The sequence below is a fragment of the Pinus tabuliformis genome, chromosome 9, assembly GCF_031772625.1.
Source record: "Pinus tabuliformis cultivar Carrire ecotype Pingquan chromosome 9, CPIR1, whole genome shotgun sequence".
NCBI lineage: Eukaryota > Viridiplantae > Streptophyta > Pinopsida > Pinales > Pinaceae > Pinus > Pinus tabuliformis.
In genome coordinates, this window is record NC_142307.1 from 1214286375 (window position 1) to 1214301567 (window position 15193).

At 37.3% G+C, this 15193-nt stretch overlaps 1 protein-coding gene across 1 annotated transcript in view; it reads right to left on the reverse strand.

The window, feature by feature from the left end:
- The window catches only part of LOC149152906 (ATP-dependent Clp protease proteolytic subunit-related protein 2, chloroplastic-like), a 143041-nt gene that overhangs the window by 36480 nt on the left and 91368 nt on the right, over positions 1-15193 (reverse strand). The window contains exons 4-8 of the mRNA XM_089440141.1: positions 11487-11607; positions 11123-11260; positions 10815-10931; positions 10505-10573; positions 10292-10387 (exon numbers count right to left, since the gene is read on the reverse strand). Coding sequence (XP_089296267.1) covers positions 10292-10387; positions 10505-10573; positions 10815-10931; positions 11123-11260; positions 11487-11607 — 541 coding nt within the window. The remainder of the gene's footprint in view (positions 1-10291; positions 10388-10504; positions 10574-10814; positions 10932-11122; positions 11261-11486; positions 11608-15193) is intronic.

Consider the following 15193-nt stretch of genomic DNA (forward strand, 5'->3'; position numbering starts at 1 on the left):
AACCAAAAACAATGAAGAAATACAAAAAATCTTTAAAAACAATGAAAACAAAATAAAAATGGTGCCCATACCAAGTTACCCAACCAAAAACAATGAAAAACATACAAAAACAATGTTTTCAAACAATGAAAACAAAAAAAATTAATCCACATACCGTTTCTATGGAGAAATCGGTGGTCTCGTCTTGATTTTCTCCTCTAAGCGCTTAGATTCAGCTAAAAACCCTCTCCAGTTTGGTCTCCAGCTCTTCTCTGCCCTTCGCGCGTGACTGTCCAAATGAATTCATAACAAAAAACCAAAAACACGTTATAAAACCTCGCTGTCGCGAAGCCCCGCGATCTTTTCCGTTTTTATCGCGATAAAATCGAAATTATCGCGATAATTTCAATAAAAATCCGGCGATATTTTCATATAGTTATCGCGATATTATCGGAACAGCGAAAAAATCGCGATTATTTCATTTTATTGCAATTTTCACAACACTGATATAAATATAATAATAAATAATAAGTAAATTAACTAATGGTTAGTTAGTTAATAATGAAAAGGCATGTCTTAGAGACATGCCTGTTTGTGAAAGAGTACTTACCTCGCTAAATACACAGGACCCTCATTCTCATTTGTACTCATCTTACATCAATTCTTTATACAATATACAGTTTACAATTACTATCCTACGATGGATGTTTTTGTCTTCAAAGCATTTTAAATATTTCCGTTGCGTATACGACTTTTGGTCATTACATAAAGCACATAAGAAAGTTAATAAGTTCACAAGAAAATATTAAGGTTAAGGAAAATAAGAGTAATAGTTGCCACTATCGATTTTACAACATGGTATCAGAGCTAAGGTGAACAAAGAAGGCAATTTTGAAGGACACTAGAAGGAATTACTTGTCAAGTGGAAAGAAAAAGGAAACTCTCAAAGGACTGAAGAAGAAGACTTCAAGAAGGATTGAAGACTCATTGAAAAACCTAGAAGGAGGGTTTCTACAAGGAGATCAAGTCTGCATCAAGCTCGCATCTAAGAAAGGAAGACTTCAAGAAGATTGTTGATCTCCCTCGAAGAAGAAGAAGATCTATTTGGAAGGCATCAAGGATCTTGCAAGCTATTTTTGTTGAAGACTCTTCAAGAATCTTCAAGGCATCAAAGAAGGTTGAAGACATCATCAAGGAGAATCTTGATCTCAAGTAAGTAACATATCATTACATCATGCCTAAATCTTCAATTCATCTTTCTGCAAGGAGAGCAATAAGCTTGTTGGGGCATCAAACTATCTAGCATGGAAGAAAAGAATTGACTTGATACTCACAGAACAAGAAGTAATGGAGTATGTTACTAGGGAAATTATTGAACCTGAGAAAGATAAGGCATAGGAACTAACAAATTACAAGAAAGGGGAAGTAAGGGCTCAAAATATCATAGTTAAATCAATTAAGGATTATCTTGTTCCATTTGTTGCAAATTTGAAGACTTCGAAGGCCATGTATGACAAGCTACTGAATTTATACTCTATAAATACAACAGGACAAAAGATGTTGTTGAGGAACCAGCTGTATAGAATGAAGAAATCAAAGGATGAAGATGTGGCGTCATTTCTCATGAGTGTCTCTCAACTAAGAGACCATATGCAAGGACTTGGGGAACAATCACTGATTTTGAAGTAACCATCTATGTACTAAATGCATTCCCACCATAATGGAGTAGCTTTGCAACTAGCATCTACTCCAAGAAGGATTCAACTCCCCTTAATGAGTTGTGGGCGCAGTGCATATTGGAAGAATCAAGGTTCAAGGTCAAGGATGATACTGGATCAGATGAGTAATCTCAAGCCTTTCTAGCCTGAGTCAAGACTCTGAAAAAGGGAAAGTTTGGTAAGTCCAAGAAGAGAAACATGTCCAAAGTGCAATGTTTTGGATGCAATGAATTTGGACATTTAAGAGGTATTGTCCAAACAAGCAGAACAACAAGAGAAAGGAAAGGAGAGAAGCTCATGTAGCCAAGGCAGTGGGTAAACCTGAGAAGAAGGCAAAGAAGGAAGAAGTGAAGGATCTTTACTACTATAAAGAAGGTTCACTAATTGTCAGGTTCTTTATGAAGACTAATCTTTCTTTAAGGATAGTATGTTTTGCATGGCATCATAAAAAGAAGCATATGATAGTAGCATGTCTAGAATTTTACATGATTAATTTGCTTTGTAGAGATCATCTAGATAGATGGATAGATAGATCATTTTACATATTGATCATCCAGGCATTATCTAACAATATGTTAGAAGTAGTAATCTTGCTTAAGTGGATCATCATGAAGAACCATCATTATGGAAGGTTCTTGGGAAAAGCACTATGACAAGGTTAGTATGCATTCCATGTAATGTCGAGTCAATACGGGTAAAGGGATGAAGGAGTGCAATGGGTCAGGATGCAGACTCCTTATGAGATATATGAATAGCTAGATGATCAGATGTAAGCATAGGAATGCATGTTGGATATAAAAACTTTGGATAAGATTCATATAGAATCTTATGGAAAGAATGTTGATCATAAAAATATGCTTCAGTTTAAGAATAGGATTTGACTTAGTTTAAGATGATTAGAAAATTAGGACTTTCACTATAAATATGTAAATAATGATTAACATCCAGTATAGTCTTCAGAAGAAAAGTTGTAATTTGGTAATCAAGTTCAATCCTTGGGTCCTCTGATGCATTAAGGAAGTTTCAAGTGGAGGTGGTTTATGAGGATGTTGATGGAACAAGAAGGTTAGCATGATGAGGTAAAGTATATTTTGTAATTGTTGGTTATTTGGTTACCATTTTATTTTTTCTACCTAGAAGAATGTTGCAGGAATACATGATAACAGTTGAGGCAAGTTCAATTAGATGGATGAAAAGTATTAAGGGAAGCTCAATATCTGATACCTAGAAACTATGAAGTCAAGATGTGTTCCTCTTGGAAGGTAGCAGTGCAAGAAGATAATCTGAAGGTCAAAAGAGATCCCTTTCATGAGGTAGCCATGATCAAGCTCGAAGTTTGGGAAGGCCGAATGCAATGCCTTCATATCAAAGAAGAAAGTGATGAGCAAGAAGAATGCCCTGGAACCTATCACAAGATTTAAGAGTGAAGATGGGCTCCATGATACTACGAAAGCAAGCAAGCTTGAGGTGCAAAGAAGAAAGGGAGCCATGCAGTTATGAAGATCAAGTAGCTAGTACTCTTATGAAGACAAGCTATAAGGCTAGTAATGTTGACTTCCCAAATAGAAAGAAAGTCTATATCTCCTGTGGTTTTGAGAGGGAGCAAAGGAGTTTCCTTGAAGAGGAGCAAGGATCTATTCTCAAGATTAAGGGAGAATAGGGATGTCCTCCCTGGTTGAGAGGGAGTGATGTTGAACATCACATGTGCATTCTCCTCTTCAATTGATGAAGAGAGAATGGTGGAGGATTGGATAAGCATTTGTGGTTTCCTTGAAGATATAGCATCCAAGAAAGGAAAGGTATCAACATTCTTTGAGGATGGGACAGGTATCCAAGAGAAGAGTGTCGAAGAGGACCGATATTCTTTGAGGAATCAGGATTGGAGACCCAAGATAAGAATAGTCCTAAAAGGACATACCTTTAGACATTCGGACGGGGTATGTACGTTGTAGAGGTAGTGTAGTGTCACACGTAAAACTTCCTAGCATAATGCTCTTGTGGAGCTTGTCTAGTTAACACCTAAAATTTCATCTAAGGAAGAGAAGAAAGGATGAAATTTTCTTGTTTTTGGGCTCTATCTCTCTCACATGTGCGAAGTCCTAGGGTTTCTGCAGCGACAAAAGGAGGCCGAAATTGCAAGATCGCGTTGCAGTAAGACGAAGTGCAACGTCTTGTAGCTAGAGGGAAGGATACTCTGTCTAGACCTCGTTGACTTTAGGAGTTGTCTTCCTCTAGGAAGGTCGCAAGAGGAGGTTGATCTAGGGTTTCCTTGGAAGTTACAAGACTTGAAATTGTTGGGTCGAAGTTGCAGGCTGAGTAGCAGTATCGAAGTTGGAAAGTTGAAGTTGCAGTGTGTAGCAGTTTGGTGCAGAATCAAGGAAGGACTTGAGGAAGGGCTAACTTGGTACTAGGAGAAGGACTGGTCTAGGGTTTGGGTCTTTGTATCTCATTTGAAGCAGATTCTAAGAAGAGAAGAGTTTTCAGGTTTTCCCCTTGGAGGGGTTTTGCCCTGGCTGAGAGCCTAATATTTGTGTCCTCTATTGTTGCAGTTTATGTTCTTGATATTTGTTTGATGAAAGATCTAACTAAAAGAACACAAGAAATCTAATAAGTTCACAAGAAAATATTAAGGTTAAGGAAAATAAGATTAATAGCTTCCACTGTCGATTTTACAACACACTTGACCCTTATCATATACTTAAAATTTGTCGGTTGATGCCTAGCTTACCTAGGTTTTTTCCATCTAGCATGTGCTTTCTATATAAGTGAAGGAACCATCAAACACCTTCTTTGTTTCTACCAAAAGGCCAAGGAAACCTAGAACCGAGATGAGTGCTTCTATGGTCATCACTACCCAATCATTTACTTGGAAATTTGCCATCCTTGGAGAAAACCAATTAGACTGCTAATTTCAATAATGCTAGACATATGTTAAGAACCAAAAAATTGTTTTGTATTTGAAAATGTAAGAATGGCTCTTTGTTTAGCAAGGATGCCAAAACAAAACTTAGTTGAACTAAGTAACAATGACTATAAATTTGTTATTGTAGATTCACGCACAAGATGACATGGTGGGAATGGACCTTGGCCACCTTTGGCAACCTTTTTGAGGCAGCCCCATGTATTATGAGCAAGGCCCTTCCAACTATTTTCCCACCCGATCACCACAATCCCAACAAGGAATGGGACAACCACGTTGACATGAGGTAGGATGAGCAATCAAGGAGAGAAGAAGAAGTTAGACACAAGGTTGTCATGATAAGCCCTAGAACCAACCTATTAATCAATGGATTTCATGTATTTCATTAACCATTTCAACTTTAAAGTAATTGTTGCAAGACACAAATGCGAGATGTGAACCCTTGATTCCAAAATGCACCTGCTAAAGATCTTGGGCTGATCCTTAAAGCACATTGATAATGAGCATCCACCTTCTTCTACCATAATGGTGCTTCACACATGTGCTTGCAATTCATTTGCCACTATTAACCTAGTATTTATTGCTTTGGTTCGGCCTTTGGGGCCTTACATTTTGGTCATCATGTCATTTAATGGCCACGAACAGATTTTTCAAATTACGAGTTATAGATGATATAGATTTGATAGGGTTTTAATACACCCCAATATTGCCTCATGGTGGAGGCTTATCTGCCACTCTTCTTTGCAATATGATTCGTACGTTATAATTTCATTTGTAGAAAATTAAAAGCAATCTCTCTCTATACATACATGCATATGTATATAGAAAAAATCAAATCGAGTTGTTAATTTTTAGGGCTAGATTGTTCTCTGCTAAAGATAATTGCTATTTTAAATTTTTTCATCATCTACTTATTACATTCACCCCATAGCATAATTCGCAATTAGCAAATATGTAGAGAGAACAATAACATCAACAATGCAGCGAAACAGTAAAGAACAACAGAAGAAAACATACACAATAGAGACACCATGATTTAGGTCAGAGACCAAGGCAAAACCCCACAAGGGGGAAAACCCAGCCAAATTCTTCTTCTATTAGATATTCATCAAATGTTTCGCTAAGATACGAAGTACAATAAACAATCACATCAAGCCTCCTAGGGCCAATAAATCTAATCTCTATAGAGTTGTTGCCATATCAATGTCTATCGTCATTATCATCATGTATCATAAGAGCAAGGTCACTAACATCAAGTTTACTATCATCATATATCCCAGTGACATCATATAATAGCATGGTCATTGTCGCATGTATCATAAGCGCGGGGTCATTGGCGCATGTATCGTGTCTCTAATGAGCATATATCTCACTGTCATCATACAACATGTATCATCACGTATCACTGTTATCAAGGGAATAAGGTCATTTTGATCATAATTGAGCAAGATCATTATATAATGTCAAGCCTCATAGTAATGTGATGCCACAACAGAGAAGTGATTCCATTGTGTTAGTTTTCAAGCCACAATGATATAGAGTATAGCAATGATGCCCAGAACATAGCAAAGCCATTGTGAGGCATAAAGACCACAGTGAAGAATAAGTGTACCACATAATTGAGCGCAGAGATCGGCGTGTGAGTTATGAAATATGTCAACGAGCCACAAAGATTAGCAATGCAAGTTATAGCAAAAAGTGTAAGCCACAAAAAATAAATACGTGATCCATAAAGAAATTTTGTGCCACTTATAGAAAATATAGAATCAAATGTGAGACACAAAAATAATGATGCGAGCCACAAGGTTATGTGTGAAGCATAGAGACATAGAACATGCGCCACGATCCTCAGGTATCTTTATAGATCGAGCCATAGAAACAATGTGATCCACAGGGAAAAATACAATCTGACATATGAATAATTTAAGCCACAGAAATAAGTCAACAAGCCATATATGCGATGCACAAAGACGTGCGAGCTACAGAGTACAAAAAATGTTAGCCATAGGCTATGTTGCAGGAAATGTTGGGTCAAAGGACATTTCAGGCCAAAAACAGTACAGAAACATTGAAACGCATTTGTTATAGCTTGGAAATGCGTATCAGGTCGTACTGGCACGTTTCGCAATTCTGAAACGTGGCCCAGTGCAGCTTGAAACGCGTTTCCAAATCGTATGGCCACGTTTCAGTGATAAAGTGAACATTTTTTCAAAAAAAAAAATAGTTTTTATTTTTATTTTCGCTCCTTGCCAATTCAGGAGTGATAGAGGATCTATTGAAGATTGGAAACAAAATTTTTTGAGTGGGGTAGCCTAATGTTCAAGCCTATGGCCCTAGTGTGGATATGCAATTCATGGTAATGTTAAATTCTTAAAGCAAAAGGATGATATGCAATTCACTTTCATCCTTTTACTTAAATGTTTAACATTACCATGAAATGACTCGAGATGTTCAAGAGTGATTCGACCTCATTGGATTTCATATAGAGAAAGTAGAATTTTAGATCAAGATTGAGGGGATTGCAATGTTTCCATTGGATTTTGTCACATACTAGGGTATAGAACTTGTATTTAAATCAAGAGCACCAAGCCCAAAATGCAGGGGAGACTCCCAATATCAAGAGCACCTAGGGTACTAGGGTATGGAACTTGTATTTAATTAAGAGCACCAAGGTCGTTCGACTATGCAGGAGGGGATTCCCAATCAAGCACGAGAAAAGAAATTAGAAATTTCTCGTGGCAAGAGGGTCAAGCAGTAGATAATAGATTTACTTGTCTTTTCTAGTTTCTAGTACTTTTTATAACTATTGACTCTTTCATATTTATTATGGTATTTTTTGTAAACAATACCAAACTTCACCTTGCATCTCGTAGGGGTCCAGAACATACTAGTGGTCCTTCTAAAGAATGGGATGTGGATCCAGAAAGTCCTGATTCATAGCTATCTCTTGTTGCCCTGAATATTGAGGACCCGGAGCCTAGAAGTGGAATTGGCCAATCATCTTCTTCAGCCCCACCATCCACTGTTGAGCATGCTTCTGCTTCTATTTTTTATGAGGATTATGATGATGAGGATGAAGGTTGAAGGCTATTAATCTTTGGTCTTTATAGTACTTGCAGCCTCATATATATAAAATAAAGGCTGGTTTTGAAATTTGACTATATAATAAAGGCTGATTTTGGATATTTCTATTTTCATTATGTGATCATTCACGAGTAAATGTGATGTAAATTTAGAGACTTATAGTTTATGCATTGACATTGGACAATTTAATCATAATGTAATAAATTATAATTTATAATGTATCATGTATGCTTTATGATTGCACATATTTCTTAAATTTCCTTATATATATATATATATATATATCGCATTTCCCCATTTCCAAAATCTGGGGGGGTCAGATTTTGTACCCGTACCTGTTTCAGAAACATGTACCCGTTTCCCCGTATCATGCAACTTAGGCCATAGGTATATCAAATGTGACCCAATACATATGATCCATACAGAGATAAGAGTGTGGACTTCAGAGAGTGAACTACACAAAAGCGAGCTACAGGTATAGCAGACGTGAGCCAATACATATGAGTTACATAGAGATAGGTGTGCGGCTAAGTCACCTGACACGGGGATTCGGGATTCATGGTGTCGGATTCAGACACGTTGACCCCGCGGAACAGGACACGTAGGATTCGTTATATATTATTTTATTAAATATATATATATATATATATATATATATTAAAAATTAGATATTTCTTACACAAATTTTAATTAATGATACAAATTTATTGATTTCAAACATAGATCTTCATCTATAGCTATTAGCATGCATAGTACATACAAAATTCAAATACATGTCAGTGGTACTGGTCACATAAATCATGATTCATAACTGAAAGACAACTTACAACTACAAGATAGTAAGATAAACACACTGACAACTGTAGTTTTCTCATTAAGTCATCAAATCAAAATGTGTTACATAGGTAGTGCTGGTGCAATGCCAATGGCAAATAGAAATAGAAAATATAAAACAACTGCAGGTATACAAGCCTCAAGGCATCAATCAGCATCAGAATCAGCGTCAATGTCCTCATCATCATGGTCCCCACTGCTCTCCTCTGCATCCTCCTCCTCCCCTGTATCCATAGTCGCCTCTGCATCTGCTAGTGTGGAGGATGACCCCTCTAAGTCATCAAATCTAACAGGCTCTAGCACTGGATAATTGAGATCCATGTTGGCCAATGCCAACTCAACACTGGTGTCCAAACCCATATCATCAGGAACAATGTTACTTGGGAGCGGGAGCAAAAGCGAGGAGCGGGAGCGAAAAAGGGAGCGGGAGCGACATTTTCAGAAGCTCCTGGTTTGGTGCTCTTGATTAAATATGAGTTCCATACCCTAATAAATGACAAAATTCAACGGAAACATTGCAATCCCCCAATCCTAAAATCCTGAAAAACTGATAAGTCTGCTGGATTTTGAATGAAATCTAAAATTCTACTTTCTCCATATGAAATCCAATGAGGCCGGAACCACTCTCAAACATCCTGAGTCATTTCATGGTAATGTCATCCTTTTACTTTATGAACTTAACATTACCATGAATAGCATATCAATACTAGGGCCTAGACTTGATCATGAAGCTGCCAAAATGCTTGCCAAATGAAAATATGCGTGGCTGTAATGACCAAATGCGGCCTTTTCATACCCGCACAGGTCACTTTTTGAGCCTAGCGAGTCCTGGAAAACAGGACACGATTCCCAAAAACGTGACATGCTGAGAAAATCTTGACATGCAGTCGGATTCGACATGTCAAAAAAGGACACGACGTGTCATGGGTTTTGGACACGAATCTGGAGAAAATCGCATCGGACACTATGGATTCGGGATTCGTGGGGCCTATAGGACGAATCCGGTTACTTAGGTGTGCGGTCTTACACAAAAGCGAGCCACAAATGCATGATCTGAGTCACAAATCAAAGTGAGCTATAGAGGAATACGAATCACAGTAAAAGAGTGTGAGCTATTGCAAATAATAAGCGAGCCACATAAATGTTTTAAGAGTCACTAAAATATGAAGCAAGCCACAAAATAGAAGTGAGCCATAGAGGATGTCATAGGGATGTGTCCAAATCACAAAAGATAGACCCAAGTTTAGTCACTGAGATAGGCCGAATGTCCATCACAGAAGGAGGTTGAATATCCACCACACAACCGAGTTTTATCTGTGCCTTAGAAGATCATCGATGTTTTCCTTGACAAATTGTCAAACTTAGATACCAATATATAGTTGATGGTTTATGCAAAGGATCACGACTTTAGTTGAGCCAACTTCACCAAATTTGAAACTTAATGTTTCCCTCTTTGAATTGGAGCCGACTTGATGAAGACTTTAATAATTTTCTCTTAACCCCAAATGAATTTAATCATAATTAAGATTTGTTTATCTTAATCAAGTGCAGGATCTCTATAGGTGGTGCAGGAAGGGGAATTTCTCCCTGGCTGCCAATTTCAACACGAGAAACCCATACATGTCCATAGTGGAGTGATGAATGTTAAAGTAAGTAGGAAAACAAGACAAAAAAATATTTACTAGAAATTAGATTGGTAGAAAACAAATACAGCAACAAAGTTCTGTGATTGAAATCAGAAATGAAAGAGACAAACCTTTTCAAGTGGCTGCCCTGTATTCCGTGCCAGCTGCTCAAACACATAGTTTCTAGTTCTAATAAGTTCCTTTGCTTCATTTTCTATATCATCAGCCTGTTAAACAAAACTTCAGATGTAATTATATTTGATTAAATCTTCATGTAACCAAGAATTTGCAAACCCTATGACCTAATTATGGATTATAGCCAATACAAAAATCCAAAAGAATACCTGCCCACGAGCTGCTCCAGCAACAGACTGCAATACAACTCTTGAAGAAGGTGATGCTCCACGCTTGCCCTTCATATGACAAAATTCAAAACATTATTGAAGTTGAAACAGAAGAAGAAAAAAAAATCAGTGGCACCAAGCGGTCATGTTTTATTATCAGAGTAATTAGTTTCTTTCCATTAAATTGTTCCATAATAAAATCATGATTGAAACAAAAGACGAAAAAAACAGTGGCATACAAGTTGTCACATTTTATTATCAGACTACTTAGTTTCTTTCCATCAAATTGTTCCATAGTATGTTCTATTACCTTTGCTCCAGCTGCAAGGAGAAATGCCGAAAGATTGAATGCATAGCCTAGGCACAGTGTTCCAATTGGGCTTTTCAAGCTTTGCATGGTATCATACATTGCCATGCATGGTGTAACCTGCAAACATAATTCTCAGGTTTCATTAGCTTGTCAATTTTTCTCCTAATTCTCAGTGAGTTACAACTGATATTTATTTCAACAGAACCAACATCAAATGAAGGAATTCTCAATATCAGCTACAAAAGAATAATATTTGGAAGCAAAATGATAATTGTCAAAAGATTTTACTAGATTAGCAATGCACTCACATCACCACCTGGCCCATTAATATACAAATTAATATCCTTTGATGAATCAACACTATCAAGGTAAAGCATTGTTGCCAATATCTGGTTGCTGAATTCCTCATCTATGTATTGTGCTATATAAATGATGCGCTCCCTGTACTGCAAGAGAACAAATCTGAACTTTTGAAAATTGAACATACCTACGCTACACTTCAAGCAATTGTTAAACAACCATATTCAAACCAAAAAATAACTACGTAAAAATGTTGCATGGCTTCTTTACGAGTGCATTTCAAATGTTAACCCACTGACACTTCAAGCAATTGCTAAACAGCCATACTCAAACCATATAATAACTATATAAAAATATTGCATGATTCCGTACAAGTGCATTCCAAATGTCAATCCACTGATATGATCCTTCTCCAGGAGTTCTATAAGGTACTCTTGGAGTCCCTATCGGCATCATCGTCACAAGAGCCCGACAAGTTCCCTTTGTGCCAAGCCTAGATCATAAAGGAAAGCATCAAATCAGAGAGTAGTTAGCAGAAAAGAAGAAAGTTCTAAAAATAAAAATTTATTTTTTGCAGATCAATAGTGCAGTCTATAAGGCCAATAGTGTAATATACACTGCTGTAACATAACCAAATAATCATTACCTGCAATACCAGAAGAAAACAGGGATGGCCAATAATTGGATAAACGCATCAAAACATGAGGGTATTAAAAATTGAAAAATTCCATGTGTGCAAAATATCTGGCTTGTACAAAATCTCACGACATGTGCCATCTACATTGAGCCAGGCTTGATGAAATAAAGTTCAATTTTTTAGCTAGAATCTGATTCCAATATATATTCTTGTAAAATCATTCTAAATTACAATTACTGTCCACAGTTGCTGGAAAACAGTTCTGGAAAGCTCACTTATGTAATAAGGGCATAATGACTCTTATTAGTGACTTAAGCATTGAGTTAGAGCTGTTGCCATTCTATTGTTACAAATAGGGTTTTTCTCCCTCTCAATCATGTATCTCATATCAGTTTATCAAAATCATGAGAGGTTAACCAAGTCCCTATTAGTAATTAGCCCCCACCAAGGTTAAAATCTCACAAAAGTGGCATGTCTACCCCCACAAGGGTATGCCACAAAGGCAATAGAACCATCATGATCATTAAGTCCAGCAACAAGGCCTGACAACCCTCTAGACAAAAACCACAAATGGTGTCCTGACTCCTGACTCATGATTCCTTCCTTTGGGTGATTGTCCTAGGTTTCCATGATTAACAATCTTAGTTGATTCCTCTAGAAGGACTCTCAATCCATATTATTTCATCAAAACAAACATCCAACTCTTGGTGTTCGCTGGGGACATCTTCCTAACATGTATGTGCAGGTGCCTCCATTGCTTCTCTCTTACTTTCTTGTTATCATTATTGTTTTCCTATTTTTGTTGCAATCATGGGTCCATCAAGACCATTGCAGCCCATGTTACTTCCTCTTCTAGTAATCCCTTCCACTTGATCTGTTATGCAAAAATTCTTTCATGAAGATTTCTCACCCCTACCTCCAAAATACCCGCAAGGTTTTGTTGCCTCAAAATCTGACAGGTCTTCTGAGAGTAGCTCACAAGACAAGAACTCGACCGAAGAACAACAATATGAGGTGTTACCCACTATCACCGATTCACCACAGCCACTTCCTCCTGCTCTTTAGTGGACTTTCACCACAAGGGAGGTTTCCCTATATTAGGTCACCTAAAGGATATGTCTAGTCCAAGGGGAAAGGTGACAAAATAGGCGAAGGGACGATGCCCCTCTTAATAACAAGGCTCATCTAGCATAATTAGGGCAATGTGCATTCTCCAAGGACCTAGGTAGGGCACAACATGACCTAGGGTTAGAGAATAAGCAAGCTTATCTAGGATCACAAGGCCAAGAAAAGGCTTACAATAGATGTATACTCTCAATTTATGGCACAAGAAGCCTTCAATAAGCCTCAAGTTTAAGCCTTGGGAAAACTAGGGCTTTTCTAGGGCAAAGGACGTCAGCCCTAAAATGGAGAAATTAGCCACGGGAAAAGGTTGATTTTGAGGCAAATACCTCACAGCCAAGTGTTGAATCCCTTAAGAGGCTGAAGTCAGATTTTAGGGAAGAAAATAGTGTTTTGAAGTTGAATTTAAGGCTGATCAACAAAGTGACTAAGGCCAGTGCCTTGACCTTGGGTGATGGAGTCTATGGGATAATTAACTTAGGGGAAAACAACTAAACCCTACCAAGGAATAAGGGAAATATGAAACCCTAGGTTTCAAACCCTAGCTATCATTTGTGTGAGGGAGTAAAATCAATGAGGAGAGCAAGTTGAGAGATTCAGTCATGGGATTGTCATACAAATTCTATAAATGGGTAATGCATACAATAAAATTACTAAGATTCCATGGAATAATTTTCAACAATAATGAGCACATAGAAACCTAGACAATTAACCATTCCATACAATAGCAACAAAAATATGAAGATTTTATCAAATACAAGGTATAGTTACCAAATAGAATGTATGAATCTATTACGTTTGGGTTTCATAATTATTTGTCATTGTATATTTTATATAAAAAGAAAAATGAAGAAAAAGAAATTTGATTTTTCAAGCATGGGTTTCACACTCAAATCAAATTATTATTTTATTGCAGCATGTTCTTCATGCTCATTATTATTTGTATTGGTCAAAGTTGAAGGTTCATTTATAACCTGGAAAAATATTTTTCAAAAATGTAATTTGGGTCAAAATTGCCTCTAGATGCCAAGTCAGCCTTCCCTGTCAAGTCGGCCCTACCCCAAAGGTCATGTCTATTCGAACCCCTCTGGATAGTATAAATAGAAGGTGAGTTGAGCTCATTTGGACACACACAATGCGCTCAATCTGCTCTAAAATTTTACAGAAGGAAGGAGGCCGACATCTAAAATTGACAAGAAAAGAAGAGCATAGATTTGGGCAAGTTCTATGAAGTTCTACCTCATCACATCTTTTGTTGAGGATTTGTTGTTGGTCTCTTGTTGTTGATGAATTTGTTGTGAGGAAGGAGGGTTTGACTTGGCATCTAGAAGGTTGGTTATGGGTCTTGGATATCTCACTTTAATCCGATTCTATAAAGAAGAAATTTTTTCTGGGTTTTCCCCTTGCAGGGGTTTTGCCTTGGCTTGGAGCGTATATCATGTGTTCATTGTTTCCCTGTGATCTTCGTGTTTACATTTTTGCAAATTGTTTGATGAAAGAGCATAATAAAGATTATAAAAGGCCAACAAACTTCACAAGCAATTATTAAAGAAAGAGAAATCTAATCTAAATCGAAAGCCTCCCGATTTCTCAACATGGTATCAGAGCTAAGGTGGTTTGAAAAAGGAGGCCTGAAGATCACTCTGTTGGCACTTGGATCAAAGCATGAGGCATCCTGTAGCTAGACTCGGATTTGTTCTAAGGTCTTGGGCTCGCATTATAGGCACGTATTACAAGCTCAGTAGCTTGCATTAGCTTTACCCTAAAACTCGCATTTATTTGTGATTGCATTCTATGGCTCGATATTATTTAAGTCATGTATTACACTGAATGTTGACTCGTTTACAATTATGAGACTCGCAGATTTAACAGTAGCTCGTCCTCTACAGTTTGCAATTACAAAGTGGTTCAATTTGAATTCGTTGAGGATCATATTTGATGTTCTATGATATCAGTGGCTCACTTTCTTACAAATGGTCTGTATCTAATCTCTCTGAATCTCGCCTTAAATATATTTGTGTATAGTGACACTGTTCTACATAGTGTTGGCATCGTTTTATACACAGTGATCGTTGTATACATAGTATAGCGGTATCTTTCTGCATTCATCGCACAGTGCCATCAATCTACACGTTGCATTATTCTATCCACAGTGATCGTATTTTATATGGCTTGTATTCCTCTGAGATGGCATCGCATTCCAACGACGTGATTATAATGGCCTGCATCACTCTGTAGTATGACACACTCTGTCGTACGATTCAATATGTTACAGTAATATCATTTATGTACAAGGGAAGTGACATCATTTATATATAGT